The 16,740-nt window shown below is 54.4% G+C and overlaps 1 protein-coding gene and 1 long non-coding RNA gene across 6 annotated transcripts; one reads left to right on the top strand and one right to left on the bottom strand.

Moving 5' to 3' along the window:
* Window positions 1-38: 38 nt before the first annotated feature.
* Window positions 39-9,767, bottom strand: PHOSPHO1 (phosphoethanolamine/phosphocholine phosphatase 1). 5 transcript variants are annotated; one of them, XR_010392568.1, is made up of 5 exons: window positions 9,253-9,767; window positions 6,563-6,665; window positions 3,257-3,370; window positions 1,513-2,331; window positions 39-1,105 (listed from the first exon to the last, which is right to left on the bottom strand). XR_010392568.1 is itself a non-coding variant. In XM_026106925.2 (4 exons), the coding sequence occupies exons 3-4, from the start codon at window positions 3,299-3,301 to the stop codon at window positions 1,570-1,572; spliced, it is 807 nt and encodes a 268-aa protein (XP_025962710.2). In that variant the 5' UTR covers window positions 3,302-3,370; window positions 6,563-6,665; window positions 9,253-9,766; the 3' UTR covers window positions 39-1,569. The 5 variants fall into 5 exon arrangements, 4 of the variants coding, with proteins under 4 accessions (XP_025962710.2, XP_064380693.1, XP_064380692.1 ...); XM_026106925.2 differs by having other exon boundaries at window positions 39-2,331; window positions 9,253-9,766; XM_064524623.1 differs by lacking the exon at window positions 3,257-3,370 and having other exon boundaries at window positions 39-2,331.
* Window positions 9,768-12,947: 3,180 nt separating this feature from the next.
* Window positions 12,948-15,652, top strand: LOC112987177 (uncharacterized). Its single transcript, XR_010392572.1, has 3 exons — window positions 12,948-13,505; window positions 13,607-13,653; window positions 14,519-15,652. It is a non-coding gene; the product is annotated as an uncharacterized LOC112987177 (long non-coding RNA).
* Window positions 15,653-16,740: the final 1,088 nt, after the last annotated feature.

Genomic DNA, 16,740 nt, shown 5'->3' with positions numbered 1-16,740 from the left:
ATATATATGGACACTCTCTCTCTCACACACACACACTCTCACACACACACATATATTTTTAATTCCATGGCTTTAAGTTCCACACAGTTGAACAGGGTCCAGAGGAGGAAGAACAAAGAGAGTGGGGGGGAGAAAAAAAAAGGAAATAAAGGAGGAAAAACTCAGGGCTGCTTTGGTTATTTTCTTACTTCTCAGATTTGCTGTCAGGGTTTCTACACTTTGGAGTCGTTACAAGCCGCCCTCGGGGGCACTTAAGGCTGTGGCTAAATCCGGGAGAAGCCAACACGAGAGAGCAGCAAATCCTGCAGCCCCCCCCCCCCGCCGAGTGCAATTAAAAGGGGCAATTAATACTGCAACGGCCCAGGGAGGGGAGCGGGGCTGCGAGGGTGCAGCCTCCCGCGCCCCGGTGCCCGGGAAGCGCTGAGCACCACAACTCCCGCTCCAGCTGCCGGGAGCTTCGGCACCTCTCGACCCGGCCGGGAGGTGAATCCCCCCGCGGCGCAACGGGGACGTCGGGATACGACGCAGCCAAACCCGCGGCGCCCGAGCGGGAACGCGGCGCTGCAGCCCTGGAAGTGGCGGTGCCGCAAAGGGCGCAAGGCAGGGACGAAGCGCTCTGCTTCGGGGCCGCGGGAGACGTTCTGCCCTGGAAGCGAAACCAGCAAAGTGGAAGCCAAAGGTGGGTTGTGTCCTCCTCAGCGAAGCGCATCCCCGCTGGGATGTGTCAAACGTGAACGTGGCCTGGGGAACGGGACCTGCAGGAGGTTTTCCAAGGGCGACACGGGTACCACCTTTCCGAAAGGTTTCCTGTTACTCCCTTCACGCTTTTTAGAGAACAAAGTCTTAAGAGACAGTTAGATCCATTGCATCCCCCTATGCCCCCGGCCTGAATCAAGCGCAGCGCTCACAGCGTCCTCCCGTGAAGCTCACCGCACGGAGGGTGAAGCGCCGGGCGAGACCCTCCCGAAGCGGGGTGCGACGTGCAAGCCGGGGGGGCCAACATCAGCAGAAGCTTCCTGGATTAAGTTTCCAGTGACCTCTCGGAGAGGCAAGGAGCTCTTGGAGAATCAGGTTCAAGGCAACAGTAAGCAGATCCTGGCTTGGCCTGTAGGGATCAGAGGGAGGAGAGAGGCCATAACGGAGCTAAGGGAGGAGTAAGCAACGGAGGAGAGACAAGGTGCTGGGGTCAAGGCAAAAGGAAGCGTGAGCATGGCCCAGCCTGCAGGAGAGCTGGGGTGTGGTTTTAAGAATTGCTCTTGTGAAGTCTAAAGGGGGAAAAAAAAAAAATTAGTGTCACCAAACACCCACGCTTGAGTAGATGTCCTAGCTGCATAGAGGAGACTTCATCTCATTCTCAAGGGGAAGGAGTATCGGGACCTAGAGAAAGTGCTTTAGCGTAATGGGAAAAAGGGAGGCTGGCTGTGAGAAAGGGGAAGAAGGCAAGGGAAGTAACCCAGGAATTGGAGTCTGAGTGAGAAGCAGTGCCAGATGAGTGCGAGGTAGGGGACCTACCCCTGAACTTCTCCTTTCCCAGCTGCTTATAGTAAGCAAGTCCCTTTTCAGCCATCCTCAACATTTTTTCTTGAGGACCTCCTGGAGATAGTGGGCAACTTCTGTAGCCGAATCCCAGGCTACGACAGTGGCCTGGAAGGCTCCGGGCTGCTTCTTCTCCATCTCTTGGGCCATCTGGTGCATGGGGTAGCCCTTCCGTGGGAAAGCAACATCACTTGAAGTCAAAGTCACAGAAGGGCAGAAGTCATTGGCGCCATCGCCGATGTAAAAGACCCTCTCGAACTCCACCTCCTCCTGGGCTCTCTCGGCCAGGTACTCCGTTAGGATTTTGCGTTTGCACATGTTGGCCGGGCAGTCAAGGCACTTGTGACTGTGGTAGGGCCCCAAGGTAAAGTAACCCCTCTTGTCAAAGCCAGACGGGTTGCTGAAGATTTTGCGGAAGAGGGAGTAGGCACCAGCTGCCCTCAGACTGCATTCGATGCCAAACATGTTGGCATCGGAGATGAGGATGATCTCAAACATCTCGTGGTTCTTGGAGAGGAACTGGAAGAGCTCTGGCATGCCGGGGGACAGGGGGATGTTCTCATAGACAGTCTTGAAGTCCCCCATCTTAACTCCCTGGTCCCCCATGTACTCCAAGACGCCCTGCATGTACTCGTTGTAGAAGCCGTCGCGGAAGGTTTGGCGGATGTGTTCTGGAAGCTCTTGCCCCGGCGCGGCCCTGATGATGGAGTCATCACTGTTCTCGTTGATGATGGTCTCGTCGAAGTCGAAGATGAGGAGGTATTTTGGAGGCCGAGGGCTGGCCATACCAATGCCCTGCAAGTTGAAAGAATAAGGCCCATCAGTTAGTTCAGGACACTTCAGCCCCGGCCACACTTAGGGCAACAAACACAACAAGAGCAAGAGGCTGTCAACTCCGCCAGGCAACGCTACTTAGATAAATTACCACCGTCTGTCTGTCTCCATTTATCTTTTTAGCCTAGCTGGGGGGGTTAATTCGTTCCTGACGTACCTCGGCCCCGACCCTAAGACGTTTATCCTTCCTATAAAGAGATCATTTTGTCACTGCTAATCCCGTCGCTGCAGCCAAGGGAGTCACTGTGCCAAGCGACCGCTGTACGCGTCCTCGCGAGGGAAGCGAGGATCGCGTGACCTTACGGTGCGGTTTCGTGCTGAAAGGGGCCTCGCGGCAGCTCGCCCCACCCCGGCTCCTGTCCCTGCGTCCAGCAGACCTGCGAAAAGTGATCTGTGCCGGTGTCTCTGCAAACCCCCTCGCTGCAAGCTCTGCAGGCCTCCCGCCGCGAGGACAGGCTCAGGTCTTCCCACCAGAGGCATCGCCCAAGGAAAAGATCTTGCAGCTCAGTTTTTGCTCCGTCACCCGGGCGTAATCTCCCTCTGGGCCAGGCTCCCGGCAGCAGGCAGGGACACAAGCGGGGAGCCAAACCCGCCGAACCGTCCCAGGAGGGACGGTCAGGGTTTTAGCCGCACACCGGTCCCGCGGCCTCCGGAGAGGAGTGACGGCAGAAGAGACCCAGCTCAGCTTCCCAGGAAAGTCTCAGCCCGGATCCTGGGAGCTGCGCGCCCAGCTTTGCGCCCCGGGAGCACCCGCTCGTCCCCCCGCAGCGCCCATGGGTGCTAAGAGCTTTGCAGGATCAGGGCTTCCTAAAGGATCTCAGCTTCCTACAGCCGAGGAGAGACATCCCTGCTCAAAGAGGGCAAAAGAGGCGAGAAGTGCACTGACCTTGAACAGGCATGGCAGCCCAACACCCTCACAGCACCTTTTCATTTTAACATCACTCCACGCACCGCTTTCCTGCCGTTACTGCTTAAGGCTCTCTCTGGGCTGGGCTCATCGCTGCAAACCACAAGGGTAATTCTGGTTAATCACTCTGTTTCCCCTGCTCCCACCTTAGGGTACCGCGTCAAAAATCACAGCCGTCAGCCCAGTTTCAGCCGCGCAGCTCCCGCTCTCCTCCCCCGGAGGGGACACGCTGCCTTTTCAGGTCTTCAGCTTTCAAGCTTGTGACCTTTTGTACCAGGAACTGAAGTATTAAAGTTATAGAGCACAGGGTGAGTGGGCAGAGACTGTTTAATGCTTCTGATCCCTCTTAACTCCTCCAAACGCCCAGCGTTTGCTGTACAAGACCTGCAGGACTGCTCTGGAATGAACCCCTGCAACAGATGCCGTGCTCCAAAATTGCCTTGATTTTGTTCCAGGATAATTAGTGTCTTCTTTTTTAAACAGAGTAATTATTCTGGCAAGAAAATCATGGCACGGGTAGCTTCGGGGAAGCAGATGTGCCAGGCAGGCACCCGGCACCCTGGCACAGGCAGCGCACAGATTTCTCCTGAATTTTGCCGACCTCTTGTGGTCCATAGTGATAAAAGCAGAGCGACGGAGAAAGCGCCTCAAAATACCAACCTCACAGCTCAACCCTGCTGGCAACTCCAGCGGACATTTAGCAGGAGGAATAAAACAGCGGGACACATGAAATTTTAACTTGCAACCACTGTTTTGGAGAAACTGGTACCTCAGCTTAGCTGGGGCTAAGAGGATTTCAATGATTTTTCGGTCATCATCATCACAACAAAAGCATCTTTGCATCTGCAGATGATTTGTTTTAGATTTGTCTCGTTTTTAAACCCAGCATCCAACTATTTTGGCCACAAACAGTTCCAGAATCCGCTAAAACAATAAAACACAACTGCAATTCAAGGATACTGCAATGCAAAAGGAAGCGGTCACTCAAAATGAAACCCCGCATTGAAACGTTGTAAAAGTGACTTTTTTTGGAACCTTCCAAACAGGCAGGATTTACTTCGTCGTAAAAGTATCCATCAAAAATGATGCTTATTTATAGACTTTTTTTGAAACAAAATAACACTACACCCAGCCTGGAAGTAAAATTAGCCACCTTGGTTTTCAGATCCAAATCAAGAGAAATGGAAAAAAATTACAATTACTCTTCCACGTTTCTTTTTTGTCATTATATTCCAAGGAAGTGTCAGTGGTGAAAAAGGATGCACTGACGATACCACTGCACCAGCACAGCAAAGAGCGCTGGACGGCTGGGTAGACCCCGAGGAACAGCAGTCATGGGCCGCTGTAGGAGATGCCGTGGCTACGGAAGCTAACCTCTCTTCTGAAAAAGCTCTCCGGGGCCTAATATTTTTGCACCTTGCAAAACAGAAAAGGCTAAGGGAAGAGATCTCAGATTCCTGAGCATGTGCAGATTAGGTCAAACACAGACATCCAGAGCAATCTTTTCCCTCTTTAGTCTCTTTAGAGCTTTTCACGTGAGGTTCCCAAAACACCTTGCACGTAGTCACCTTTCCTGAATTAAAGTTTTGTTACATACATAAAAAAACAACCTGTAAGTTGGAGAAAAGTCGTTTTGGTTCATTTTAGCTCTGCGTCCTTCAAGACATGAACAGCACAAGGTCTGAAACAGCCCTTAACCACCCAGACCGCATGTGAGTTTGCCTACGAAGGAGCTCTTTGCAGGCTCTTCACTTGCTTCCCACCCCCCAGACCTCTCTCTGCTCTCACGGAAGCACCTTGGACATCTGTCCCTCCATCGGGGACGACTCCAGCTGCTCCTGAGCTGGACAACCTGGGATCTCGGCTCTTGGCATTGCAGGGCTGACGCTCCAGGAACGTCTATCTCTGCTGTCCTGCAGAGCCCCGGATCAGCCCTCGGCTTTCAGCCCGGCGGCTGACGCGCAGCTCCCCGCGCTACGGGCGCCTCCGCAGCCAGGGTCAGATACGCAATCTGGCCGGCTGGAAAACGAAGCGCTTGGGGCAGACGAAACATCCCACTCTTTGCTCTAGTTAGATACCTTGCTTCTCCGGGCACAGCAGTTCGGGAGCACAGTTCGCCGTTGAGGGGAGCAGTGAGGCCGTCCTACCAGTTTTGGTGGCATTTCTAAGGAAAACGCTAACCTGTGCAACCAGCCTGCGTGCTTGCTGCTGCCTTTCACTGGCAGAAGATCCACGTTTCCCTTCCACACTTCCACCAAGCTGCCTACCGCACTCCAGCCCGAGCTCAGCCCTCCCCAGCACCGCCGGTAACTGCATCTACACTTGCATCTCTTTTGATGAGGAGAAGAAATAAAATCTAAGTCAGTGATATTTAGCAAATAAAGCTCTGGGATGGGACTTCCTACTGCTGGCCTTCAGGGTGACGTTGGGCAAGTCGCTTCCTTTCCCTACGTGCTGGTTCTTCCCAGTGATACTGAAAAGTGAGATACCAGAATTAGGAGTTATCCCGCTAAAGCAGTGCTCTCCATCCAAAGACAAACGGGCAAAACTGCGGTTCCGACACGGCTCCGAAAACCCAGACTGCTGCTGTAGCAGCCCGTGGTCTGGTATCAGCCACGTCAGACCCCGAGTCTCCCCAAGCAGGATGATCATAGGGGAGGCAGAATATTTAGCAAGTCTCTCAGCCCTGATTTACCCATTAAATACAGCCCTGCGCACACAGGGCCTGCTCGCATTGAAAGCCTTCCTGCAGAGCAGATCCCATCCTTAACACGGATGCTGTTTTGTCCTTCTTTTGCCCCGGACTCGGTCCCCGGCACGCCGAGGCCAGGCCGTTCTGGCCGGAGAGCGAGCGGCCAAGGAGCAGCGACAGCAGCTTCTTGCAATGCCTCCAAACCACCGCCGTGGGCAACGCGAAGCGTCCGAAAAAGAGCAGCAAAGCCCGTTTCGTCTCCCCAAGGAGCCATTTCAGAGCGTAACGTTATGCAATGCGTATCGCAACCTCGAGGCGACCGGCACCGAGTGTCCCCATCCCCGGCAGGCCACGGAGGCGCGGGGGACTCGGGGACGGGCAGAGAGCGGGATGCGACCCGGGGCCGAGGTGGGGATGGGCTCACCCGGGCCGACCTTGGCCTCGCCTGCCCCTGTGTGACACCAGCACAGCCGAGCTGTGTTTTTTAGGTTTTTTTTTTTAATCCAGCAATGAATTTCAACCCTGTGGCTGGGCGAAGCACCGAGCCTCGTCCGCGCTCCCACCAGAGCTATTTATACGTGGAGATGACTCACCTAACGGCTGCTTCCCGGCAGAGCGTCCTTCCACCTTCTGTAAAAAAGGGAGTCCCTCCAAAATAAAATAAAAGTGGCCGTACTTCCTAACATTATGCAAAGCCTGAATGTTGAAACAGAAAATAAAACAGAGATTTGCTCATTAATCGCATAAAACACAAAGGCTCAAACAACTCGAACTGGGGATGAGGGGCAAAACACTTGGCAGGAGCAGCGAGCTGCTTGTCTCACCACGAAATGATAATTTTACAGGGCAGAAGTGGTTTATCCCCCAAATCTTGGTGGTTTTGTCCCCTCGAGCAGCACCTCTAGGCATCCTAGAGCATCCTCCTGCCTCGAAGAGGTGCTGGGAGGAAAGGCTGGGTCCCAGCCACGTCGCCCGCCCCGATTTCCCTCTGCAGACAGGTTATTGCTGGCGCTCGGGGGAACCAGGTGCTGCCGTGGGATTCCTGCCGATTTAGGGCTTAATCCCGCCTGAGCTCAGCGCGTGCCTGCGGTATTCAGGGCAGCGGGGCCGGTTTCCCTGCGCACCTTCCTGGCAGGATTGGGCCCTACGCAGCAGTCCCGGGCACCGGGGCACACGCGGGGCTCGCCGGCACCCTTGCCTTTCCACGCCAGGACGGACCGTGCGTGCTGCGGTTCGCCGGGCCGCCGTGTCCTCGTTTTATCTAGTTCGTTTTTGGGTGGTTTCACGCAACAGGAATACGTTTCCCCAATAAACGTGGCGTCTCCGGTGCGCTGGCACCGGCCCAGCACTGCCGGCCCGTCCCAGGGCCCCGGGGCTCCCGCTGGCACCAGCTGGGGCTTCTCCGGGCTGCGCGGGGATGGCAGAGAGGAAAACCAAACCAGTGCCAACCCTGTGCTCGCTTCCCAGCCCGGAGCGGCTCTGGTCCAGCAAGGAAGGCAAAGCTACTGCTTTCTATGTCTTTAAACTCAACAGCCTGCTCTGGGCTGCTGGCGCTCACAACTTGCCCGTTTCTACTCCAAACCCAACCATGAACCTTTGGCAAAATTGTTGTTTCACCCCCCAAAACAGTATTAAAACCGAGGGTAGATTTCTGTCGCCCCAAAAGCAAACTAGGGGAAAAAATCCCTCTGCCCCACGTCACGCGCATCAGCATCGTCAGGTACCATTAATATCATCAATTTTGCTGCTCCTAGAATAAAAAAAGGACCTGCAGACCCCACCAACACTTCCTCCGCAGCTCCTTCCGCAGGAGCCCGCGGGAACGACGGGAATCCTGCTGCTCCCGGGGCACGGCCACCTTTCCCGGGGCCGTTTCGGGCCGAGGCCCCGCGACCGCGACATCCCGCGAGCAGCTTCCGCCCGGCCGAGCCCGCGGCGAACCCGCCCCAGCCTGCGCTGAGATCTGCTGACGCGACAGCCGCGCCGGGTCAGCTCGGGTTATACAGACGTTTCATGGTTTTATTGCTGTTTATGTTTTTCCTGGCTGACGGCAGGGAAATGCAGCGTTTCGAAGACCGAGGGCTCCTGCAGCGAGCGGCGGGGCAGCGAAGCGCAACGTCTCCTTGCGCCACTTCGCAACCGATCTCACAGGGGCCATCTGGCCCCCAAAGTGCTGCAGTGGGAGCGTCGCAGGTGCCTGGAGGCGTTTTATCGAGCTGGTTTGGTTTTAAGCAGCGCATTTCTCGCCCTTCGGGGCTGCGGTTGCTGCAGGCTGCCTCCAAAGCCGTTTCTGCTCGCGGCGCTTCCAGCTCCCGCTCCCGTTTCCCCACTGCGAATCTCCATGCGTGTGTGCACGCGTTTTGCCTAATGGGACTGCTCTTAATTTGTAGTGCGGACTCAGCCTCTAAATTTAGCGTTCGCTGTTGATCTTTCTCTTAAAGATCTGCTACAGTCTGAAATGCCCGTTATGGATGAAAAAAAGAAAGGGAAAACCCGAGGCCAGACGGCAGCGGGCTGGGGGAGCCCCACGGCACGGCTGACCCAGAAACCCCGAGGAGCGAGCGCGGCCGATGGGTGCACGGGAAGGAAACCGAAGCCTGACAACGGATAACGCCCCTGTCTGCCCGACTCCCGTATTTTGTATTACGGAGCCCTTCATCCGCCGGGAGCAGCGAACCGGGGAGACGAGCTGTCAAAACCCCGCGTTGAAGGTATCTCGAGGGTGGTTTTGTTCCTCTCCTTATCCCAGGCGGAGATTTGGAGGAGGTTTCATTTGGCAAAACGGGATCCCTGGGATAAGGGAGAGCGAAGGGAACACGGGCGGGAGGCGGGCAGGGCGCCAGATCGGGATGGCCGGACCGGGCAGCAGCGATGCCGGTGGCGGAGCCAGGACGGGGCGACGGGAAGGGGAAAGCGGGTCCCCCGGAGCAGCCCTCGGGCCGGGGCTGGGGGATTCGACACCTCCGGAAACTTTTCTCCCGGTATCGCCGCCGGGTCCTGGCCGAGGGTCTCCGCTCCCGCTGCGGTGCCCCCCGCCCCGGGGCCGCCGGTACCGGTGCTGCGGGCTGCACGGCCGTGCTGGGGCCACCTCGCTTGTGCCCGGTACCGGTGCCGCCGGCTGCAGGCGCCTCGCCCGGGGATGTTTAATTAAGGGCGGTACCGGTACCGCCTCCGGCCCGCTGGCACCGGCAGCGTCGCCCCGCTCTGCCGCAGCCCGGTGCTGCCGCCGGCGCCCCCCGCGCTGCCGCGACGCTCCCGGCAGCGGCTGCCGGCGCGGACTCACGCGTGGCCGGTCCTCGAGACGCCTGGACGGGTCGGGCCCTGCCGGTACCGGTCCTCGAGACGCCTGGACGGGTCGGGCCCTGCCGGTACCGGCTCACGCGGGGCCGGTCCTCGAGACGCCTGGACGGGTCGGGCCCTGCCGGTACCGGTCCTCCAGACGCCTGGACGGGTCGGGCCCTGCCGGTACCGGCACCAGCTGCCCGGTGCAGCGTCACGCGCGGCGGGTCCTCCCAGACCCCTTTTCGGGCCGGGCCCTGCCGGTTCCGGCCCCGCCGGGTCAGGCTCACGCGCGGCCGCTCCTCGGAGCCCCCTCACCGGGCCGGTGCCGGTGGCCGAGCGGGCAGCCTCGGCCGGGAACGGGGGCGGGCTGCGGCCGGTGCCGCCGGGCCGGGCCGGGCCGGGCCGGGCCGCGCTCGGGGCTGCAGGTGGGGCCGGTGCCGCCGCTGCTCGCCGCTGCCGGGGGCTCCCGCGAGCGCGGCCCCTTTAAAGCGGCGGAAGCGGCGCGGCGCCATGGGACAACCGCAGTCCCCGCACGTCACCGGCCGCGCAGCCAATGGGCGGCCGCGCCGCCGCGCATCAAAGGTGCCGGCCGACCGCAGCGGACAGCGCGCCCCGCCCCGCCCGCCCCGCCCCCTCCGCGGTGGGGGGGGGTGAGGGGGGGACACCGGCTCCGGGGACACCCCCGGCCCCGGGCCACCCCCCCTCCCGGCGCCAAGGCAGCAGAATTAAAACAAGCCAGAACAAGCATCCAACCACTCCCCTCCCCCAAAAAAACACTTTTTCTTTTTTTCCCCCTTTTTTCCCCTTTTTTTTCCTTTTTTTTTTTCTTTTTCCCCCCTAGAAACGGGCAATTCGGGTAAGAAATACCCCTTTCTGACGCCGCCCCGCACGCGCAGCCCCCCGGCCCCGCTTGCATCAGCCCCGAGCCGGCTACGTGTCGCGGCACCCCTGCAGCCGAAACGGAGCCAAAGAGGGAAAAAGCCGCAAACGCTCCCTAAAATAGAGCCCGGGAGGGAGGACAAGGCGCCCGGCGCCCTCCCGCTCCAGCCCCTCGGCCGCCGGGGCCAAGTCGCACCAGCCACGGGGCAGGCAAGACGCCTTTCCTGACCGACAACAGCATAATGAAAGAACCGGGAACCGGGGGTATAAAAATACCCCTGCTCTGGCTACGAAAGCTGCCCGCAGCTCGGGCAGACTGCAGCCTTTGAGGCTAATTTTAGAGGCCGGAGCGCCGGATTACAGAGGACTCGTCCAAAGCAGCTATGCACACAAGCCGGGCAGACTGAGCAAGCGTGTCCCCACCCTGAAAGACGCTCGGCTGCTTGTTAGGTGGTGTTTAAGTGGTATCTTTGGTTTTGCAGGACGTCTAATTTGTGCTGGAGTCACCCGTGATAAAAATAAATAAGACAAGCTCGCTCAAAGCCTGCAAACAGAGGGCGTGGGCAGGGAGCGGACACAGCGGCACAGCGTTAAAACACAGAGCCGAGACCAACAGCATTGGGTTTTGCCTTGCTTTTTAATTACAAGCAGCTAAGAATGGAAGGACCCAAATAAAACTCAGAAGAGCTCCAAGGACGCGAGTCCCTGCGCACGGTGTCACAGCCGGTCCCCAGCCAAGGCGGCATCGCCCCCGTGCTCAGCCCCCAGCCGCCGCCGTCTCCCCTTCCCGCAGGACCCGTGCCAGCCCCAGGCAGCAGCAGAGCCGGGGCACAGCAGTGCCCAAACTGTTGGTGTTTCCAGACCTTTCTTAACGGACCTTGCTCCTAATTGTTAAAGGACACAGACCTTTAAATACAGATAGCTGCCTGCAGTCCCATCCTCTCCTCCAGAACAACTTCGGTTGTCAAGGAAATATTTTATCATTTATTTAGTCTGAGACTCGCTGGCTTTTTGATGCGAAGCACATGCTATTTCATCTCCACAGCCTGGGTTTTGCTGTTTTTTCTCGTATTGGCCCCTCGCTCGGAGAGGTACAGCACTTGTGCTAACGCAGGAGAGCACGCTCCAGGCGCTGCTCGGGGGTTACAACGGCAAATTCTCCACCGCTTTGTGCCTCCCGGCCAGCAAAAAGCACCAGGGCAAAGACGATTGCAGAGCCATCGCAGGCAGAGGAGTTTTTGGCAAGGGTAAGCTGGTATCCCAGTGATTTTCCACTGCTGAGAGCCCCAGAGAGCAAGCGAGGACAGCTCCTGCCTCGGGCTGAGCCGGCTCCCGGCGAGCCCCGAGCAGACGGGTGACCCTCCCGAGCGCAGGGATCCCCTGCCACGGCCACGGCACGCCGGCACCGCGAGACACGCACGGACACGTGCTTCTCTCCGCGTTTGTCCAGCTGTTTTTCTAACTGACAAGCAAGCGGGCTACATCAGCCCGTGAGCAGCTCCAAGCCCACAGCGCCCGCGTAGCTGTCTGCCTGCCCCCCCCGCTTTACTTCTCTATGCTGAAAAGGAAAAGTTTGGTTCAGACGAGTCCAGCAGCCCCTATAAAATCAGTCTGGCCACCTGTCTCAGACAAAACGCCCCGTTCTCCTGGCACCCGCGTCAGCCGCCCGCAACGCACGTTTCAGGGAAGCAGCAGAGCTGAAGCTTCCCTCTACTCCCAGAGGGAGCTCGTGGCCGTAGCTCAGCCGTTAAGGCACGTGGACAACAAAACTTCAACTACAGCTCATTACCTCGTGCTACGTCTTCCTCAAGACCGTATCCTCTAATACCTGGTATCGCTTTTATGGCAGTGCAGAGCCCCAGGAACCAGCGCACCAGGACGACAGCCAAGGCTCCGGTTCACCTCTTGCTTTCTGCTTGGGGCACGTTCCCCGTCCGCAGCGCACGAGTCGGGACACTCGACACGGCAAGTGACAGACTTTGCTCAGGTCAGGCTACACCATTAATATTATCAAAGGCTGAAGTCTCCTCAAGTTTCTCCTGTCACCGCGTGTTTCAGTTTCATATTTAATGCTAAAAAATACTAAGGAAGGAGGAAGGACTCACTTGAGCAGTGGTCAGCACAACCCAGCAGGTGAGACACGAGCTCCAAGTCCTTCAGTCTTGTAAGTGTTTGTTTATATGAAAATAAATTGCTAAATAGAGTCGGTGAAGGAGCCATGCTCTGCAGCACTCCACAGTCACCTTACTGCGCTCTTGTGATCAGGGGAAAGGTTATGGCTCTATTGCCTTTTGAAAGGACATTTTATCGAATTTCTAACTCTCCCATCCTGGGCAAATGGCTTTAACCACCAAAAATGACAGTGAAGAAAACACGTATGAGACTAACTGCCCTTAAGGATTTATATAACGAACAGCCACATTGTGGAATAATAATATGTTAAATGCCAAATTGGAATTATGCAGCTCTACATAAAACACCGTGTTTTGTACATGCTATTCTAAATAACATAAAGAAATCAGGAAACAGATAACAGACAGGGCTTTTTATCAGGTAGGATAAGTTTCTGCTGAAGTAGCACAAGAGATCCCCAGATAATGCCGGCTATCTCCGTGCTCGGCAGGTCAGCGGTACGGGCCGCTTTAACCGCTCTCACAACACCGCGCTGGTGAATAGAGCAACACGATGCTCTCGGTAATTGCAAGTCACTCTGTAAAATACATTTGACTCGCTCAGCTGGAAACCCTACTCTTTCACATGGAAGTAATTTCAATCTCCATCTGCTTCATCAGAAGCCAAGCCTAAAAATCCTCCTACTCCTTTCCAGCGATCCAATCTAATAACCGACAGCTATCACTGCAACGGCTTCTGAACAGCCCGAGAGGTGACAAATCTCCCACTGCTCACCGACGCCTCAAGTTACTAAGTTCAGTTAGAAAATACCCAGGAACAAAACTCAGAGCTCTGTCTCAGCGCAACTCAAACGAGTTCAGACAACTCTGCTGCCAAGAGCCACGACGAAGAGCGACACCGCAACCATAACGCCCGCGGGCACGAAGCGTTCCGGGGTCTCAGGGGTACAGGAACTTCAGCTCTGTGAAGATTTGGGGGATCTCTGATATTAGCAATTAACTGGAAACAGACTGAAAATCTGAAAGGTTTGCTAATTCAGTAAATGACTTCATGCACAGACTCAAACAACACCACCGGAGGAGCAAGCGGCCTTCCTTCACCCACCTCGCTCGCTTCTCCCAGAGCCGGGCAGCCTCCTGGCTAATCCCCCAAAGCTGCTGCTCCGGCAGGTTTTCCTTCTCACTGTGAAGGGTGGCAGCCCTCCGGGGAATGACTGCTTTGCGGGATGGGACAAGCCACAAGGTGTGACAGCAACACGACACAGCACAAGTTACATTAATTTAAACCAGTGGATTTATCCTCTGTGACAATCTAACATTATTTCTGTGGTTTTTTTTAAACAGGAGGCAGACTGGATGGACTGTAAGCTATGAAAACACATCTAAAATGAGTAAGTTAAAATCCGTAAGACGCTGTGCAACAGCATCCAGTTGCTGTTTGCTGGTAGTAACCAAGAGCTGAACTTTTCAGAGTGGGAGGCCACACTTTAGGCCATGTAAGAATCTTCCTACGAATGATTCAGCCACCCTAAATGAGTAAATGTACGATTTCTAAAAGAAAGGGCCCTAACTCAAGGTAAGCTGCCATATTCTGACACACTCCCCGGTTTCCTTGGTGACAGCTGATGAGTCATTTTCCATTACAACCCGGCACCTAGAACGGACAGTTAGGTAACATGCTTCCTTGATGCTCTCATTTCCCAATGTACCGGTTTGCCTTCTCGCCCCGGGGAAGTAGGTCATCTTGCAGCTAATATCAAATTCGACCTCTCTATTGACACATGATGCGTTTTCTTTCAGCACCCTCCAAAAACTGCTCTGAGAAGGGGGTGTAGGATATTTAACCTGCTGATAGCACAAGGCTTGCACAAGAATCAGAGCACACCTAATCACGGTTTGAGCAGGACGAAGTAATTAATTTTAAGTGTCAGAAGACCTTTGGACTATTAATGATATTTAAGGCCTAAGAGAAAGCTGATACCTTCCATACTGGGGACTGTCTTAGAAGGTATCATTTTTCAGTCTGAACTAATTTTATGTATCATTATTCAAAGAGATCTCCAATTGAAACGCAGGCCAGGCTCTGTTCTCTGCTTAGCTTAAGCATTCAGGAACATCTTGAGATGCATAAGCTTTCCCAATTGCTTTCCCCCCCCCCCCCCCCCCAATTCACAGCTTTTTGCCTTTACATAGCAGCTTCAATATAACCACACAGTATGAGTCTCACTGATTCTTATCTCTTTTATTATAATATAGGCTATCCACTGCACAAAAACCCTTACGGAGAGGAAATTATGTAGAGAATCTAAAAAGAACTGCAAAGGGAAACGGTGCTCCCGCGGTCAGGGCAGCGGTCTGGATCCGAAACAACCCACACAGCTCTGTCCCAGCTGCCACTCACTCACAGAGCGGCAGGCAGGACAGTCGCAGCTCTACAGCTTCAGAACAGGGACTATTTACCCATCTGACAGTAATATACTGAATTGAATCACAGAGGCTGCTCAAGTCAACGCAGTAGTAAACAACACAGGAAGCCCTATAAATAATAAATTTTCCTCTACAACAGCTCTTTTCTAATAAACTTCCCAGTTTTATCAAAGCTCACGGAGATAGCTGTCTTCCTAGTAAAGGTATCAAGGCTTCTCACAGCGTACGGGAGGGAGGAGGAAGGCAGAAACTTTTAAGCATGGAGATGAAAGTGTACAAATATGTTACAGGGAAAGTAAGCAAACAGCACTTCAACTCATTGCCCCACATCTAGTTACTAAAGGAAGAAGCAAGGCTGAATTTCTGCTTGAAAAAGCTAAGCTGGAAACTATTTTGTAATACGCTGTCTCGGTCTTACATTTTGCAAGTTCTCACATGTGCCAATGCATGGTTGCAGAATAACTTTGCAGCTCGCAGTGCACAGACACGCACACGACAGCCCATGGTTTTAACCCACCCATCCCGCGCTGCCGTGCAGCACGCCGTACTGGCACACGCGGAAGACTCTCAGATTCCAGCATCGAGTCCCCTCAATTATTATTCTCAGGCTACAGGCAAAAAAGAGCTGAGGCAATTCGAAGAACAAATTGCAAAATTACGGTTGTAAACAGAAACAGTACTTAGTCACAACAAACTTTTTTGTCGGAAGTCTGACATAAGCAACCATGTGCTAAACAGCCGTGCTGTTTTCTCAGTGCAATGCTGCTGATGGCAGAGGGCTGCAGGAGTTGGCTACTTGGTGCCTATACTGCGGCTTTTCCCGACTTCACTTTGTCGACCCCTTTTACTGCTTGCTAGCACCAGCTCTGATCTGAAATTTAAATGCAGGAACTCCAACAGCGGTTCAGGAAAAAATGGAAAGCGAGGAAAAAATTTAGCTCCCCACATGCTTATCCTTCCCCCCCTTCTTTTAATATCTTAAAAATGTTTCAGTCAGGTAAAAATCAGTACCGTGCTTTTCTGAGAAACACTAAGTTATGACTTGCAAACAGAGCAACAACTCTTTCAGAATCTGCCATGCTATTCGAGAAATTATACTAATTAGTCACTGCTACACAAAAAGTCTCCTAAATCTTTCCACAACCGCTTTTGGAATGAAAGGTTAGTACAGTATGTTAAAGACAGACAAGTGCATTTTATGGCATCCAGCTGCGACTGCAATATCAGCAGCAAATCAGTTACTGCACAGACCCCAGCACCTGAGAGCCGGAGCGAAACAGCACACTCAGAACTAAGGGCATCAAATAATACCTCTCCTGCGCTACCTGAAAGAGTTAAAAGGATGTTTTTTACAGCCTACAGTTACAAATTAAGTTTATTTTTCAAACTGCAATTGTGGGAAAAAACACCGCGACAGCCTGCATTTGTTTGGAGAAGCACAAGTGGCTTTCTGGGCTCTGCCTGCTAGACGTTTTTTCCAGCCGGGCCATGGTAAACAGCAAGGAGCGACAAAATCCCTGCTCTCACAATGGCTTCGTTTCTGTACTTTCCACTCCAAAACAGGAAGAAAACGCAATTCGCGTGCAGCTATCTCACCTCAAATACCTCTTGCTTTCCTTTTCCCACCAAGGCTTTATTCTCCCACAGTCTGTTCATAAGTGATCATGCAAACAACACCAAAAATTAAACCAAAACAGCAGCAACCTTCTGTGTTGCTCAGCGACACACCGGGATTTATCCCTGTGCTCCCCATGAACTCGGTACGCGTGTCCAGCAGGATCAATAGCTGCCTTCTCTTTAGGCGCAATCATTTTAGCAGTGCTAACGCTGAACAGACTAAATACGCGCATACCTTTAAACCGCTCGTTAGAGTTGCAGTCTTGCCCCCAGTGTCTCTTCCCATCTCCAAGGGCATCAGTTCAGCAGCGTAGCAGAAAATCAATGCTGCTGTACACAGAAGGGCAGGGGTATTTCCCCACTAACTTTTAAGCTAGTCCCATTATTGGTCAATTCAGCTTAAAAGGCTTCAATCACCCTTTAGGAAACCAGAC

Source organism: Dromaius novaehollandiae, chromosome 22, assembly GCF_036370855.1.
Source record: "Dromaius novaehollandiae isolate bDroNov1 chromosome 22, bDroNov1.hap1, whole genome shotgun sequence".
Classification (NCBI taxonomy): Eukaryota; Metazoa; Chordata; class Aves; order Casuariiformes; family Dromaiidae; genus Dromaius; species Dromaius novaehollandiae.
Note: the sequence above shows the minus strand (reverse complement) of the source record. Positions and strands in the feature narration are given on the sequence as shown.

What these genes read in the sequence shown, in the direction of transcription:
- PHOSPHO1 (XM_064524622.1), bottom strand. Translation starts at nt 3,301, where the DNA reads ATGAAAAGGTGCTGTGAGGGTGTTGGGCTGCCATGCCTGTTCAAG. An exon ending in GGCTGCCATGCCTGTTCAAG is followed by an intron (nt 2,332 to 3,256) that starts GTCAGTGCACTT and finishes TTCAACTTGCAG; the next exon opens with GGCATTGGTATGGCCAGCCC.